The following is a 15,297-nucleotide window of genomic DNA, read 5'->3' on the forward strand; positions in this document are numbered from 1 at the left end:
TGTGTGAAAGGAATTGTTGATGCTTTGTGCCGAGTTCCTGCATCAGGCGTGGGTGGACGATGAGTCAAGTGTGTTTAGTTGTCTGTGTACCTGCATTGACCTGCTGCATATTAACAGGCCCATAAATGCAATACTCTCAGATAATGCCAAAACCAAATCTGTTGTACAGTGCGTAGAAATTCATAGTTACTGAGATTAGCGTTGTGCAGTGTTCAAGATCCTGATGGTTATTGGGAAGATGTTATTCTTGAACCTGGTGGTCCCGGTTTTCAGGCTCCTGAACCTTCTTCCCCAGGCAAGGACTGAGACGAGAGTGTGACCAGGATGCTGAGGGTATTTGCTGATATTGCCGGCCTTTTGAGGCAACATCTCCAATAGATCCTTTGATGGTAGGGCGATCAGTTTCTGTGAAGGACTAGGCAGCGTCTACCACTCTTTGGAAGCTTCTTCCTTCCTGGGTGTTTGAGTTGCCGCACCCAGTCAATATGCTCTCTACCGTACGCCATTACAAGTTCAATAGAGTATTTGTCGACCTCCGGGCCATCCGGGAAAACGAGAGTTTCCTGGACAAGACCTGCAGTGCGATTGTCACACCAAGTATGCAGGAAGAGCGAAGGTGGGTGACTGTGAGAAAGAGGAGTAAACGTGGAGTGCAGGAGACCTCGGTGGCTGTACCTATTGAAAACAGATACACCCTCTTGGGAGCGGACGGCACGACACAACAAGATTGAGTGGTAGCCAGGGCTGTGATTCCAACCCTGGTGCTGAGGCTCAACGGGGAAGAGTGATGTCAGGAGAGCCATAGTGGTGGGAGACTCCATCGTCAGAGATGCGGACAGGAGATTCTGCGGCATGAGTCGAGACTCCAGAATGGTGTGTTGCCTCCCTGGTGCCAGGGTCCAGGACGTCTCGGAACGGCTGCACGGCATCCTCAAGAGTGAGGGGGAGCAGCCGGAGGTTGTTGTGCATGTTGGCACGAATTATATAGGTCGGGAGAGGAAGGAGGTTCTGCAACAAGAATTTACAGAATTGGGTAGAAGACTGAAAAGCAGGACCTGCAGGGTAGTGATCTCAGGATTGTTTCCAGTACCTCGTGCTAGTGAAGGTAAGAACAGGAAGATAGGGGAAATGAATGTGTGGCTGAGGAGTTAGTGCAGGGGGCAGGGATTCAGACTTCTGGATCATTGGGATCTCTTCCGGGGCAAGGATAACGTGTATAAAAGGGACGGGTTGCACCTAAACTGGAGGGGCACCAACATCCTAGCGGGCAGGTTTGCTAATGCTACACGGGAGGGTTTAAACCAGATTGGCAGGGGGGTGGGATCTCGTGCAGGACAGATGAACAGGAGAGGCTAGAAGTTGGTATGGAGGGTGGTGTGGGAAAGGTTAGTGGACAGAATAGGCAGATGAAAGGCAGAGAGCAAGGAATGAGGGTTGGTTTAATGCAAGGGCTGATTAGGGATAGTCAGCATGTTTTTGTACATGGGGGGTCATGTCTCACAAATCTGATTGAGTTTTTTGAAGACGTGACCAAGAAGGTTGATGAGGGCAGAGCTGTAGATGTATATATGGATTTCAGTAAGGCATTCCACATGGTAGGCTGCTCTGGAAGGTTAGATGGCATGGGATCCAAGGAGAGATAGCTGAATGGATAGAAAATTAGCTTCATGGAAGGAAGCAGAGGGTGATGGTGGAAGGTTGCTTCTCGGACTGGATGCCTGTGACTAGTGGTGTGCCTCAGGGTTCAGCGCTGGGCCCGTTACTGTTTGTCATCTACATCAATGATTTGGATGAGAACATACAGGGCAAGATTAGCAAGTTTGCTGATGATACAAAAGTGAGTGGTTTTGCGGATAGTGAAGATGGTTGTGAATGATTGCAGCAGAATCTGGATCGATTGGCCAGGTGGGCTGAGGAATGGTTGATCGAATTGCGGGACGTCGAACAAGGGCCGGACCTACGCAGTGAATGGTAGGCCTCTGGGTAGTGTTGTAGAGCAGAGGGATCTCGGAGTACAGGTGCATAGTTCCTTGAAGGTCGAGTCGCAGGTAGAAAGGTGGTCAAAAAGGCTTTTGGCACTTTGACCTTCATCAGTCAGAGTATTGAGTGTAGAAGTTGAGAGGTCATGTTGCAGTTGTATAAGACGTTGGTGAGACCGCATTTAGAATATTGTGTTCAGTTCTGGGCACCATGTTATAGGAAAGATATTGTCAAGCTTAAAAGGGTTCAAAAAAGATTTACGAGAATGTTGCCAGGACTAGAGGGTGTGAGATATAGGGAGAGGTTGAGTAGGCTGGGTCTCTATTCCATGGAGCGCAGTGGGATGAGGGGAGATCTTATAGTGGTATACATAATCATGAGAGGAATAGGTCGGGTAGATGCACAGAGTCTCTTGCCCAGAGTAGGGGAATCGAGGACCAGAGGACATAGGTTCAAGGTGAAGGGGAAAAGATTTAATAGGAATCTGAGGGGTAACTTTTTCGCACAAAGGGTGGTGGGTGTATGGAACAAGCTGCCAGAGGAGGTAGTTGAGGTTGGGACTATCCCATCGTTTAAGAAACAGTTAGACAGGTACATGGATAGGACAGGTTTGGAGGGATATGGACCAAAAGCAGGCAGGTGAGACTAGTGTAGCTGGGACATTGTTGGTCAGTGTGGGCGAGTTGGGCCGAAAAGGGCCTGATTCCACGCTGTATCACTCTGTGACTCTATGAGGGCCTGGTTCCACACTATCACTTGATGACTCTACTCTGTACCAACTCTCCTCCATCTTCTAACGAAGAAGAGATGCTGATGAGTTTTCATCGAGATTGCATCAATGCCCAGGAACTTGTCTACTCCACCACTGTCCAGTTGATGAAGACAAGTGTTTGGGTTGTTGACTTTCCCCTCCTGAAGTCAACAATCATCTCCTCTGTTTTGCTGCATTGAGAGCAAGATTGTTGTTGTGGCTTCATTCATCCAGACGCAGGGAAAGTGCTGGGGTAAGGAGAGCTATGAGGGATAGGTGTGTGTTTGGGGGTGGGGGGGGGGGGGGGGGGGGGGGGGGATGTGTGAGTGTACCAGCAAGTCATGGAGAGAATGGTCCCCATGGAGAGGGGGGGGGGGGGAGAGAAGACCATGGCGTGGATTCTATTGGAGCAGTGGGAATGCATGATAGATTGAAAGAGGAAGTCTGTCGCTGTTCTGTCAGGGGAGAGTGGGGGGGGTAGTTAGGACTGACATGTGGGGAATAGAGGCGATACTGAGTTCCTCTGTCCTCTGTCCCACGTCTCTGCAATGTGTAACCGTGCTCTCTTCTGTTTAGATGATTTGGTGGCTGAACCTCTTGGGCCTCCTCATCTATGTGCTTCTCTTCAGTATCACAGTTGTCTACTTACAGCGAGGATATCAGCCAGGTCATCAGGTCAGAGGTCAGTATACCCGCGTATGCCTGATTAGTGTCTCCGCTACTTTTCCATTTTATCCACCAGATTTTAAAAAAATCCCATTCTGCATATTGACGAGACAATTCTTCAGGCAACTGAACTGTCCTCTCTCTCACCAGCTCGAGGATGGTATCAGGCAACTGAACTGTCCCCTCACCAGTTAGAGAGCAGTTCTGGCTTCCCACCTACTTCATTGGAGACCTTTGAACTATCCTTAATCGTAAATTATTGGATTTTAAGTTTGGCACAGACATTGTGTGGGGAAGGGTGTGTTCCTATGCTGTACTGTTGTGGTTCTATGATACATTGGCACCTGGATTATGTGAGACCAAGGCATCATGTACTTAAAGGGCCAACACAAATCTTTGACACTTCAGGGAAGTTATATGTCGTGTGATGTTTCAGAGGGTAGTGCGCTGATGCTATGTTTTCTGCTCCTTAGAACGGTGTAATGTTACTCTGCGAGCAGCCAGATACGTGCTGCTGGGATGGATCCTGCATTATTTACCCTTCTACCTAATGGGCCGAATCCTCTACTATCATCACTATTTCCCAGCAATGCTTTTCAGCAGTATGTTAACAGGTGTGTAAACTCACTAACAATCTACAATATCACACACTCCAGCCACTGATTGGGACACACGTTAGTTTTATTTATTGCTGGAAACAATCCACAAGTCTGTCAGTATCTCTGGGAAAAGAAACACGTCCCAAGATCTTGCAGACTAAGCTGGTTCTGTTTCCAACCAATCATATTGGTGTAACTGATAGATGGAATAATTACTTTCCGCTGGGCTCAGAGGATGTGATTCAATAGACAATAGGTGCAGGAGTAGGCCATTCGGCCTACTGTGATCATGGCTGATCATCCACAATCAGTACCCCGTTCCTGCCTTCTCCCCATATCCCTTGACTCCACTATCTTTAAGAGCCCTGTCTAGCTCTCTCTTGAAAGCCAGAGAATTGGCCTCCACTGTCTTCTGAGGCACAGATTCTCAATTCTCTAGGTGGAAAAGTTCAAACCCTTAATAATCTTATATGTTTCAATATGATCCCCTCTCATCCTAAATTCCAGAGTATACAAGCCCAGCCGCTCGATTCTACCAACATATAACTGTCCGCCATCCCGGGAATTAACCTTGTGAACCTATGCTGCACTCCCTCAATAGCATGAATGTCCTTCCTCAAATTTGGAGACCCAAAACTGCACACAATACTCTAGGTGTGGTCTCACTAGGGCCCTGTACAACTTTGGTAATGCTACTTTTAATCGCTTCATCTAAATCATTGATGTATATTGTAAATAGCTGCGGTCCCAGCACCGAGCCTTGCGGTACCCCACTAGTCACTGCCTGCAATCCTGAAAGGGACCCGTTTATCCCTACTCTTTGTGTCCTGTCTGCCAACCAATTTTCTATCCATGTTAAGAATTTTATATGTTTCTATATAAGATCATCCCTCATCCTTCTAAATTCCAGTGAATACAAGCCCAGTCGACCCATTCTTTCATCATACGTAAGTCCCGTCATATGATGAAGGAATGGGTCGACTGAGATTGTACTTGACTCTTGATGACCAAGGAGGTTGTAAATGTCGTCAAAGAGAACAATAAACCCTCTATAAAGTTTAGAAAGATGAAATCGGGTAGGTTCTTTGTTATTGTTTAAAGATTGTCCAGCAGGGATCACATTTATTTTTATTCCATCGGCAGCTATTACTTGGCACATTGTGCTGCAAAGTTCAGACCTCCTCTTAAGCCATCAAGCAGCTGAAAGAGTTTACACTGGGGGAGTGATATGTTTGATCATCTTCTGCATCTACAGGTGAGCACTGATTGATCCACATGCAATGTTATAGTTCCAGAGCAATGCAGCATGCAACCGTGTCCAGACTGAGCAAGATGCTGCACCTCTCCTTGTTTATCCCATATCCTTCTAAACCTTTCCTGTCTAAATGTATTTTAAATGTTGTATTGTACCTGCCCCAACTACGTCACCAACAGCTGGTTCCTTGCACCCACCACCCCCTGAATGAAAAGCTTGTCCCTCAATTCCTATAAATGTGTCCCTTGCATCCATCTTATTTTAGAGTTTCCAGATACAGTCCACGCCGACCAGGGATCCCCGTACACTAACACTACCCAACACACTAGGGACAATTTTACAAATTTTACCAAAGCCAATGCTCCTACTAACCTGTATGTCTTGGGGGTGTGCGAGGAAACCAAGCACCCAAAGAAAACCCATGCTGTCAAGGGGAGAATGTACAAACTCCGTACAGACAAAACCTATAGTCAGGATCAAACCTGGGCTCTGGTGCTGTGACTGCTGCCTCACTGTGCCACCCTCTAGTTACATAGAAGAGCCCAGCACAAGAACTAACATGATGCCAAGACCAACTCATGATCCGTATCACTGGATGCTCGTGCCTCTGCCATGAAGATCAATACAGCACAGTAACAGGCCCTTCGGCCCATAATATCTGTGCCGAACATGATGCCAAGATCTGCACATAATCCGTCTCCTTCCACTCCAAAAGCCTTTTGAATGCCACAATCATGTTGTTACTAATTAGTAGAGCCAGGATGTTTAGGCACTAAAAAACTCTGAAATAGGCAGGCAAAAAGGCATAATAAAATTACAAAAAAGGCACGAAAAAGCCATATATTGACAAAAAAGACATAAAAAGGCATGTATTTCCTCCACCAAAATATGGTTAAAAATGATAATATAAAGATATACTACATTAAATGACCGACGTTGCCTGGTTGCACATAATTACTAGCATTTTTTGCAAATTATCTAGTGTTAAACTATACCATCTGTCAGACAGAATATGCTTCAGTCATGAAAAACTTCTTTCTACCTCAGCTGAGGTCACTGGTGCATACCCGAAACAAGCTAGAGACTCTATATTCATGTCGATATTTTGTGCATTACAACTACCTTTGAGAACTTTAGCTATGTTTTGTATTTCTTCAAGATCTTTGTTCGCTAAAATCACTCTCTCACATTTTCCTTGTATGTCTTTACCTACATCGCCAGGAATTTTATGGATATCGTCAGTTACTTTGTTGAAAACATGCAAGTTATTCACCAATGTTTCATCACGTTTCTCCAGGGAAGTGATAGCTTGTGGGAAGTTTGCAAAATTGGAAGCAATAAATAGATTTTGGAGAAGGCTGAACCAGCGGGCAGCGGTACGAATGAATGAACGACCGACGGTGGCGTCCACGATTTCGCCCTGGTGGTGGAAATTTTCTTGTAATTTATACTATGTTAACACGTAAATAATAAGATTAATATTAACGTGTTAATAGGAAACGTCATTGTAATCACGGTACAACTAGAGAAAATAGCACGACCTTTTAGCAAAACGGCCAAAAAGGCTGATTTAGGCACTCGATCGTGAAAAAGGCATTTTCTTGGTGAAATCATCAAAAAAGGCATGAAAAAGCACATGGCATTTATGACAAAATCCTGGCTATACTAATTAGTAATAAATCTGCTGTCCCTTGGCACAGAGGTTGCATCCACAAACTGCACGCCGGCTCCTAGCCAGAGCTGCTCTAACAGCACCTCTCAAAGCCACCTCATTTGGTCAAATAAACCACGAAAGAAAACTGGGATAATTATCTTTATTCATTAATCATTCGCCAGCCCAACGCCACTGTTGTCCCTCCCTCCCTCCCTCCTTCCCACCTTCCCTCCTTCCCAAGACCGTACCAGGCCGTGATGCACAAGGCTGCCAATCTACAGGTGATGATTGTTTCTTGTTCCAGCTTCTACCTGTTCCATCCTCTGTCCTACGGGATGATCGGCCCTCACGCTCAGGACCCGCTCAGTCCAATGGCAGGGTTGAGGTGGATGGAGTCCTGGGAATTCTGACCCTCGCTGAAGGTGGACAAGTCACGGCATCTGGTCATCGTCACAGCCACAATGTTGGAACAAAGGTTTTGTCAAATTAGATGATGTGAAATTCGATAAATTCCTGTGCAAATAATTCGCTGGTTAAAGTCTCCTTTTGAAACATTACTATCATTTGATAAAGTGTATACTTTGTTCTGAGGATTTATCTGGTAATCAAGCGACAGGCTGGAGGCTGCTGTTATCCCAGCACAAGTAAAATAAACCGTGAAACATTGCTGAATGCTGGTGTGAAGGGTTTGACGTAGATCCGTGCACGGGCGATCACTGCAGGGACCGAAGCTCACAAGCAGAAGCAGAAGCTGCTCCCTCCCTCCCTCCCTCCCTCCCTCCCTTTTTTAAATCGCGATTTATAAAAAAATGTAAATAAGATTTTGGACCCCATTGTGACGCCATTGTGACGTCATTCGTTGCTAACGGGCAGTGCAAGTGGAAGTGATTTTTGTTAAAGTGGTTTTTGTAAAGTTTAAAATGTGAATAACTTGTAAAATATACCATCAATCTGAACAAAACTTGCCACAGCACACTGGTGAGGAAGGTGGGCCGAAGATTGTGTACCGTTTTGGCGTAGTTTCGGGATCACACACACTCACACGCATGCGCGCATACAAACAAACAACATGAGAGTTTTAGTAATAAATTAGACCAAGTGGGACCCGTTGGGTCCCTGTTACACGGGAGGCCTGGTTCCCCAATGCAATATTCCACCACTCACCCATAGCCCCCCAACTGCGCTGACGTGGCAATAACTTGTAAAAAAATAAGATCAATGTGAACGCATCTCACTCTCCCTCTTCAGTCCCCTATTCACCTCCTCCATTATCCTCCCTCACCTCACCCTCAACTAAACCTCCTCTGCTTCCTCCTCACCCCCTCCCTCCCCTCCTCTCTCTTCCTCCTCCATTACCTCGCCATCCCTCTTCCTATCCCTATCCTCCATTCCCCCTCATCCCCACCACTACCTCCCCCTCTTCTTTCCTCTCTCCTCCCCTCTCCCACTTCATCCCTCACCTATCCATCCCTTTCCTTTCCCCTACCCTCAGTCACTCCCTCCGCCCATAACTCCTCTCCCTCCCTGCTCCCCCACTCCTAACCTCCCCCCCCTCCTCCCTCCCCTCCCCCCCCCCCCCCCCCCCCACACAATGAAAATCACTTTTTTTTTGTAAATAAAACCTCCCCCCGTGAATTTGATTAAAACGGAATTGTTTTGAAAATCATGATTTTTAATGTAAATGAGTATCGGGATCCCATTGTGACGTCATTCGTTGCTAATGGGCAGTTCAAGTGGAAGTGATTTTTGTCAAAGTGGTTTTTGTACAGTTTAAAATGTGAATAACTTGTAAAATGTACCATCAATCTGAACGAAACTTGGTACAACATACCACAGGACATTGGTAAGGTGTATAAGCTATCGTACCGTTTTGGCATAATATCAGGATCGCACTCATCACAGACACGCACGCAGACATACAAACAAACAGGATGAGAGTTTTAGTAATTATATATATATAGATGTAATTCCTCCACCACTTCTGTCTGCAATTTCCTAATATCAACTAGCCTTTAAAGAGAAAACTTTTATTCAAATCACCATAAAAAGGTGAATCCAACGTTATTTTTAATCAGTAGATTAAGGGCAAAAGAATGATCAGGGTAAGTGCAAGGCCGTTTGAAGGCAACATGGGCAATCGGTGTGTGAAATTAAGGGTAGTGAGGTCCTAAATGAATACTTTCCATTGATATTCACAAAGGAATTGGACTTTGGAGGATTTAACAAAGGAGAAATCTGTCAAACCTGGGAGTGTTGTAGAATAAGAAACAAGAAGCTGGGGTAACTTAGCGGGACAGGCAGCATCTCTGGAGCGAAGGAATGGGTGACGTTTCAGGTCGAAACCCTTCTTCAGGCCCGAAACGTCTCGGGGTCTTGACCCAAAATGTCATGCATTCCTTCCCTTGAGCGATAGTGCCTGTCCCGCTGAGTTACTCCAGCGTTTTGTGTCTATCTTCAGTTTAAACCAGCATCTGTAGTTCCTCTCACAGTGTTGTAGAGGGATCTAAGAGTGCTGGTACATAGTTCCTTGAAAGTAGCATCATCGGTGACAGGGTGGTCAGGATAGCTTTCAGCACATTAGCCTTGGTCAGTCAGGGTATTGAATATAGATGTTGAGATGTTATGTTAGAATTGTACAAGACATTGGTGAGGCCACATTTGGAGTTTTGGTCACCCTGCTAAAGGAAATATGTTGTTAAGTTGCAAAGGATGTAGAAAAGAACCAGAGGGCCACGTTTCAGGTAAGAAGGGCAACTTTTCAGAGGGTGGTGGGTGTATGCAGCGAGCTGCCAGAGGAGTTGAAGCAAGCATTATAACAACATTTAAAAGACATTTGGACAGGTACGTGGATAGGATAAGTTTAGAGGAATATGGGCCAAGCATGGGCATGTGGGACGAGTGTAGATAAGGCATCTTGGTCAGCGTGGGACCTATTTCCATGTTATATGACTCTTAACTTAATGTTCATGACGGAAGTCTGCCATTCTACCTGGCTTTGGCTGTGTGTTGACTTCTGTCCTAGAAATATTTCATCAAGCCTGTTGAAGGGTCACAGGGGTGATGTCTGTATGTCACATATTAAACAGCTGATTATGTGAGTGATCAACCTTCTGCACACATTCATTTCATTCAAATAAATTTAACCCATTAAGTCAGTTACATTTATTTATCAATCATATAACATGGCTAGGAGCATTGAAATACAGAAAATACTGAACAGATATTCATGGAAATAAGGCAATTGAAATGTTCCTGAAAGCAGCAAAGCCCATTGCACTGATTTATGATATTCCTTCATGGCCAATGAGACTGTTGGTATTCGGCAAAGGCTGATTGATGCATTGGAAATCTGTCTTGTTTTACCTAGACAGACAACCAGTTTCATCAACTTTCCATTTGGGGGCTTGGTTGGGATGTCCATTTCCTTGGAAACACTAATATCTGCCACTGGCATTGAAAGTTCCCATGGAACTGATCTCCCTTCAGTTCCACTTCTTCATTACTTAATTTTGGAGTTGACTATTGAAGTTAACTCCGACATTGTCTCAGGAGTGAGTGTGATGCAACTGCATGGGATGGGAACACATCTGTTAGAGACAGAATGGCCCTGGTTGGAAGATTGATGTACAAAGGGATTAGTGATTGGGTTGTAACTTTCACAAGAAAATTACACTAGAACTGAAATGGAATCAGTTTCTTTGGCCCAGAACGAAACCACTCCACTTCTGCCTCATCTTGGACACTGGTTGGAGGATCTTTCTGTAAAATGTTTCAAGTTGTAAATTACTGACATGCATCAGTGTTTGAGGAAATAATACTTTTTGAAGCAATGTAACATTTGTTTCCTTTGAGTGTTTGAACAGGTTGTGTATGGTGTGCATTTCACTGTATTTGAACCAGTATCTATAGCTAACAGAAATATAGTGATTACATTGGGCCACAGACATTTGAGCCACCTGCAATTTGGACAATGTTTTATGATGTTTGTTCAAGATGCCGCTTTGACCAAACTTCTCCACACAGCCTGTCTAATTGAGTAGTGTAGCGTTGACATTTCTTCAGCCACATAGACCTAGATATGCAGGAAATACATGAAGGCAGAGGAGATTAGTTTAACTTGGCATCATGTCCAGCATGGACATCTGGGCCGCTGCTGTACTGTTCCATGGACTTCTTTGGTAAATGGCTGCATGTTTTGGCCAACTACCAATCAATTCTCATCAGTTTAATCCCCTGCACCCTCTGCCAATCTCTCCACTTGAATAACCTGGCTCGTCATCTAAGTAAACAACGTGCCCAAAGCAGGAATAAATGGGAATGTAAACTCCACAACATCGGCAACAGAAATGTGGATAAAGGGGGTGAAACGGAATTAGTGGAAATCTATTTTTTTTAATGTGGATCATGTAAGGATTTTCATTTTTATTTCCATTTCTGATTAAACTAATTGAACTTCATAATCTCGCTAACAGAGAGCTTGCAGTTTAGATGAAAGAGTTAATTTTTTGAGATTGCTGTGGGAAGGGGCAGTTCATCGGGGAGGAGGCCACCCTGACAGCTGGTGAATAAACCAGTGGAGAAACTGGGAGAGCAAAACTATTATGTTCATTCAGTTAATTTAAATCAGAGGCACAATATCTGAAACTGTACAAATAAAAAGATTAATATATAATTTCATAACATTACAGGCGATAGGTTTAGTCAGAGAGAATGTGGTTCGGGCACATTGCTTCCTGCAGCTGAGATCAGTTGCAGCTCCCATCTGCAGCATTCTCAGGGACATGCTGGCTGCTCACATTCACAACCAGGTAGCGATTGCAGGCAGCGTTATAGAACGAAGCAATTGGAAATAATGGTTCCAACCCAACTCTTCACAATAAAACATTCCATCCAGTGCCTCTAATCTCTGTCCAGAGTCAGAGCAGGTCTGTGGCATTAATGGAGCTCTGGTGAGAGAGAAACATGCACCAGTCATATTCTGTTGCCCACCAAGCAGCCGCGTTACAAATCTCATTCCAGCACCGTTGCTGCAGTCATCTCGTGTTGAGGACTTTCCAACACAGGCTCAAAGTTTTGCATTCGACCAGAATTTTCAGATTTGGAGTCCTCGGCACGAGTTTCCATGGTTCCGTAACTCTGATGTGCGGGGGAGGCCACTGGGGTGAGGCCCAGCTCTGGGTCCTGAAGTACGGCCGCAACAAACACCTGGAAATCAGAGCAGGTGGTCACTACACAACACAGGTGGACACGGGGTCACAGGAAGTCATCACAGACCAGGCATGAAGAAGTTAATTAGAGAAAATGAACACGACCTGAAGCTAATAATAAAAAATCTTTCCCCATACACCTTCATTTCTCTTTTTCAACCAGTCACTCCTACCCCCCACCCCCAATCCTCACCTCCACCCACACCCCTCACCAGTCACCCATCACCCCCACCCTGCCTTCACTTACGTTGGAATTGGGTGTTGAGGACACACTACTCCGCTCTCCGTCCACGAACAAACAGTCAGGCTGCGGCTCCGACAGCTGAGGACAGAACAGACTCACGGTCAGAACAGACTCAAGGACAAGCCAGAGGAACAGACTGAGAGAGGGGGAGGGGAAGGGGAGGGAGATATCTCTGGTGACAGCACCTGGTGTGATGGGAAGCGATGCAGGTGAAGTCCCCTCCTTGCTGTGTGGGGAGCGCGAGTGAGGGCACGAGGATGTGAATGCCGGCAGAACCTCGGCAACTGCAACAGTGAGAGAGCTGCAGTCACACAACAAGGAAGTGTTGGTGTGGAACTTGACGAGGGTTCTGGAGAACAGGGAGCCCGTCCACGAGGCAGGGAAGGGGGAGATGTCGGCAAGACAGCTGTGGGCTTGGGTGCTGATTGATCACACACGTGTCTCTGCCTTGGAGAGAGAGCTTCACCCTGAACAATGCCTGGGCCCCTTGTTCTTCCTCCCACATTCACCGGCTCTTGTTCCACATTTGCTGAGCCCACCAGCACCAGCTGTGGTCTGAAACGTTCCTCCTCTCCACATTTGCTGCCTGACCTGCTGAGTGTTTGCAGCATCTTCTCCGGTTGTGACAGAGGAGGCCAGAGAGAGGGGACATCACACAACTGCGACTAATCTCTGTACCAAGGGCTTGCTATCTACCTGTGTCTGGAATAGTTCTCTCCTCTCTTGTAGCTCACGACTGCTGCTTCTGAGTCTTAGACTACAAGGTAAAGCACATGTTACTATTCTTTGCTTCAACACGTCCCATTAAATAAACTGTTGTCTAAAGTGATCTGTACTATGTGTGATTTTTCACTCACCAACAGCGGCTCACGACTTGGGCTCAGGACCAGAGGGCTGAGCTACAGGGAGAGGACTTTATTCCTTGCAGCGCAGGAAGATGAGGGGTGATCTTATAGACGTGTATAAAATCATAAGGGGAATAGATTGGGGGAATACACAGTGCTACTCAGGGTGAGGGAATCAAGAACCAGGTTTAAGGTGAGAGGGGAAAGATTTAATAAGGACCTGAGGGGTAACTGTTTCACACAGAGGGTGATGGGTGTATGGAACGAGCTGCCAGAGGAGGTAGCTGAGGCAGGTACAGAAATGGCTTAGAGGGATATGGGCCAAACATAAGCAGGTGGGACTAGTGTAGCTGGGACATGTGGGCCCAAGGGCCTGTTTCCCTGCTCTGTGACTCTTGGTACGAGAACCTCATCAGTTCAATCATATTTTGCTCACTTTTCTTTCACAAGTCTTTCAGAAGACTGGAGGGTGGCTAATATTGTGCCTATTTAAGACGGTGTCAGGCAAAGTCTAGGAACCATACACCTGTAGACAGGTTAGGGGTACAATTCTGAAGATATATTTGCATGTGGATAGGTAAAGGCTGGATAGTCAGCGTGGCTTTATCTGTGGGAGATGATGACATGAATCTGATTCAGCTTCTTGATGAAGAAACCAAATAGGATGAGCAAACAGGGGAATCAAGGGGTATGGGGGGAAAAGCAGGAACGGGGTACTGATTGTGGATGATCAGCCATGATCACGTTTGTAGATTAGCTATTGCATGTTAGCCAATCAGGATGCTTAGTAATTATAACTGCGCCTAATTATAACATTTATAGTGTAAGAACCCGCCCACTGCCTGCCAGTCGCAGCAGTAGTGAGAACGTGTGATGTACTGCTTAGATGACGTAGACCTGAACAATAAAGATGCTTGTGCTTCAACCTGTGTGACACAAAGGTATTTACATGTGTGAGATTAAGCTCTTTACAATGTTGAATGGTGCTGGCTCGAAGGGCTGAATGACCTACTCCCGCTTCTATTTTCTATGTTTCAATGTTACTCCAGCATTTTGTGTCTATGTTGAGGATAGAGATTGGGACATTTTGTTACCATGGTACAAGATGTTGGTGAGGCTGCATTTGGAGTATTGGTCACCTTGCTACAGCAAGGATATAATGAAGCTGGGTGCAGAGAATATTTGAGGATGTTGCCAAGACTCGAGGGCTTGAGATATAGGGAGGGATTAAGCAGGCTAGGGCTTTATACCTTGGATCGCAGGAGGATGAGGAGTGATCTTATCCAGGTGTATAACATTAAGAGGGGAAGAGGTCTTTAGCCCAGAGTGAAGGAATCGAGGACCGGAGGACAGGTTTACGGTGGGGCGGGGCGAGGCGAGGGGGGGGGGGGGACAAAAGACAATAGGTGTAGGAGTAGGCCATTCGGCCCTTCGAGCCAGAACCGCCATTCAATAGAAACCTGAGGTGCAACTTTTCCCCTCAGGGTGGTGGGTGTATGGAACGAGTTGCTAAAGGAAGTATTGAGGCAGGGACTATAATAGCATTTAAAAGCCCTTTGGACAGGTCCATGGATAGGAATAGATTGGAGTGATCTGGGCCAAATGCGGACAGATAGCTTAGACGGGACATCTTGGTCAACATGGACGGGTTGGGCTGAAGGGTCCGTTTCCGTGGCTACAACTAGGACTCTCGTCCTAAATGAGGCCGATTGTCCCGGAAACAACCAACGACATCAACTCTGCTGACAAATGCAGATCAGGCTGGATTTCTGTGGCGGGACTGACCTCTGGTGATCTGTGGAGGTTACTGACCTCTGACCTCTGGTGATCTGGGCGGTGACAGACCTCTGACCTCTGGTGACCTGTGGCGGTGACAGACCTCCAGCTACCCCAGAGGCCTTTCCAACATCTATCTACAGGGTCAGGTCAGGAGGGTGAAGGTTCTCTCTCCACTTGCCTGCATGGGAGCAGCTTCTACAACATCTGGCAGCATCACCCACAGCTGTTGGAGTAGGACCCCAACCCCCCAATACTCACCCCCAACCCCCAGTGACCGCAGTAGGCACCATCTACGTGATGCTCTGCACTTTCTCCAG

General features: G+C 46.1%; 2 protein-coding genes across 9 annotated transcripts in view; one reads left to right on the top strand and one right to left on the bottom strand.

The window, feature by feature from the left end:
- The window catches only part of pomt2 (protein O-mannosyltransferase 2), a 47,839-nt gene extending 40,374 nt beyond the window's left edge, over nt 1-7,465 (top strand). For all 3 annotated transcript variants that reach the window (XM_033027452.1, XM_033027449.1, XM_033027451.1), the window contains 4 exons: nt 3,308-3,413; nt 3,871-4,011; nt 5,140-5,251; nt 7,210-7,465. In XM_033027452.1, coding sequence (XP_032883343.1) covers nt 3,308-3,413; nt 3,871-4,011; nt 5,140-5,251; nt 7,210-7,315 — 465 coding nt within the window. In that variant the 3' untranslated portion in view covers nt 7,316-7,465. The remainder of the gene's footprint in view (nt 1-3,307; nt 3,414-3,870; nt 4,012-5,139; nt 5,252-7,209) is intronic.
- Nucleotides 7,466-10,047: 2,582 nt separating this feature from the next.
- The window catches only part of tmem63c (transmembrane protein 63C), an 88,887-nt gene continuing 83,637 nt past the window's right edge, over nt 10,048-15,297 (bottom strand). For 5 of the 6 annotated variants that reach the window (XM_033027448.1, XM_033027446.1, XM_033027445.1 and 2 more), the window contains 2 exons: nt 12,360-12,434; nt 10,048-12,110 (listed from right to left, as the gene is read on the bottom strand). In XM_033027448.1, coding sequence (XP_032883339.1) covers nt 11,916-12,110; nt 12,360-12,434 — 270 coding nt within the window. In that variant the 3' untranslated portion in view covers nt 10,048-11,915. The remainder of the gene's footprint in view (nt 12,111-12,359; nt 12,435-15,297) is intronic. The other variant, XM_033027443.1, reaches the window with a different exon arrangement.

Source organism: Amblyraja radiata, chromosome 9 (assembly GCF_010909765.2).
Source record: "Amblyraja radiata isolate CabotCenter1 chromosome 9, sAmbRad1.1.pri, whole genome shotgun sequence".
Lineage (NCBI taxonomy): Eukaryota > Metazoa > Chordata > Chondrichthyes > Rajiformes > Rajidae > Amblyraja > Amblyraja radiata.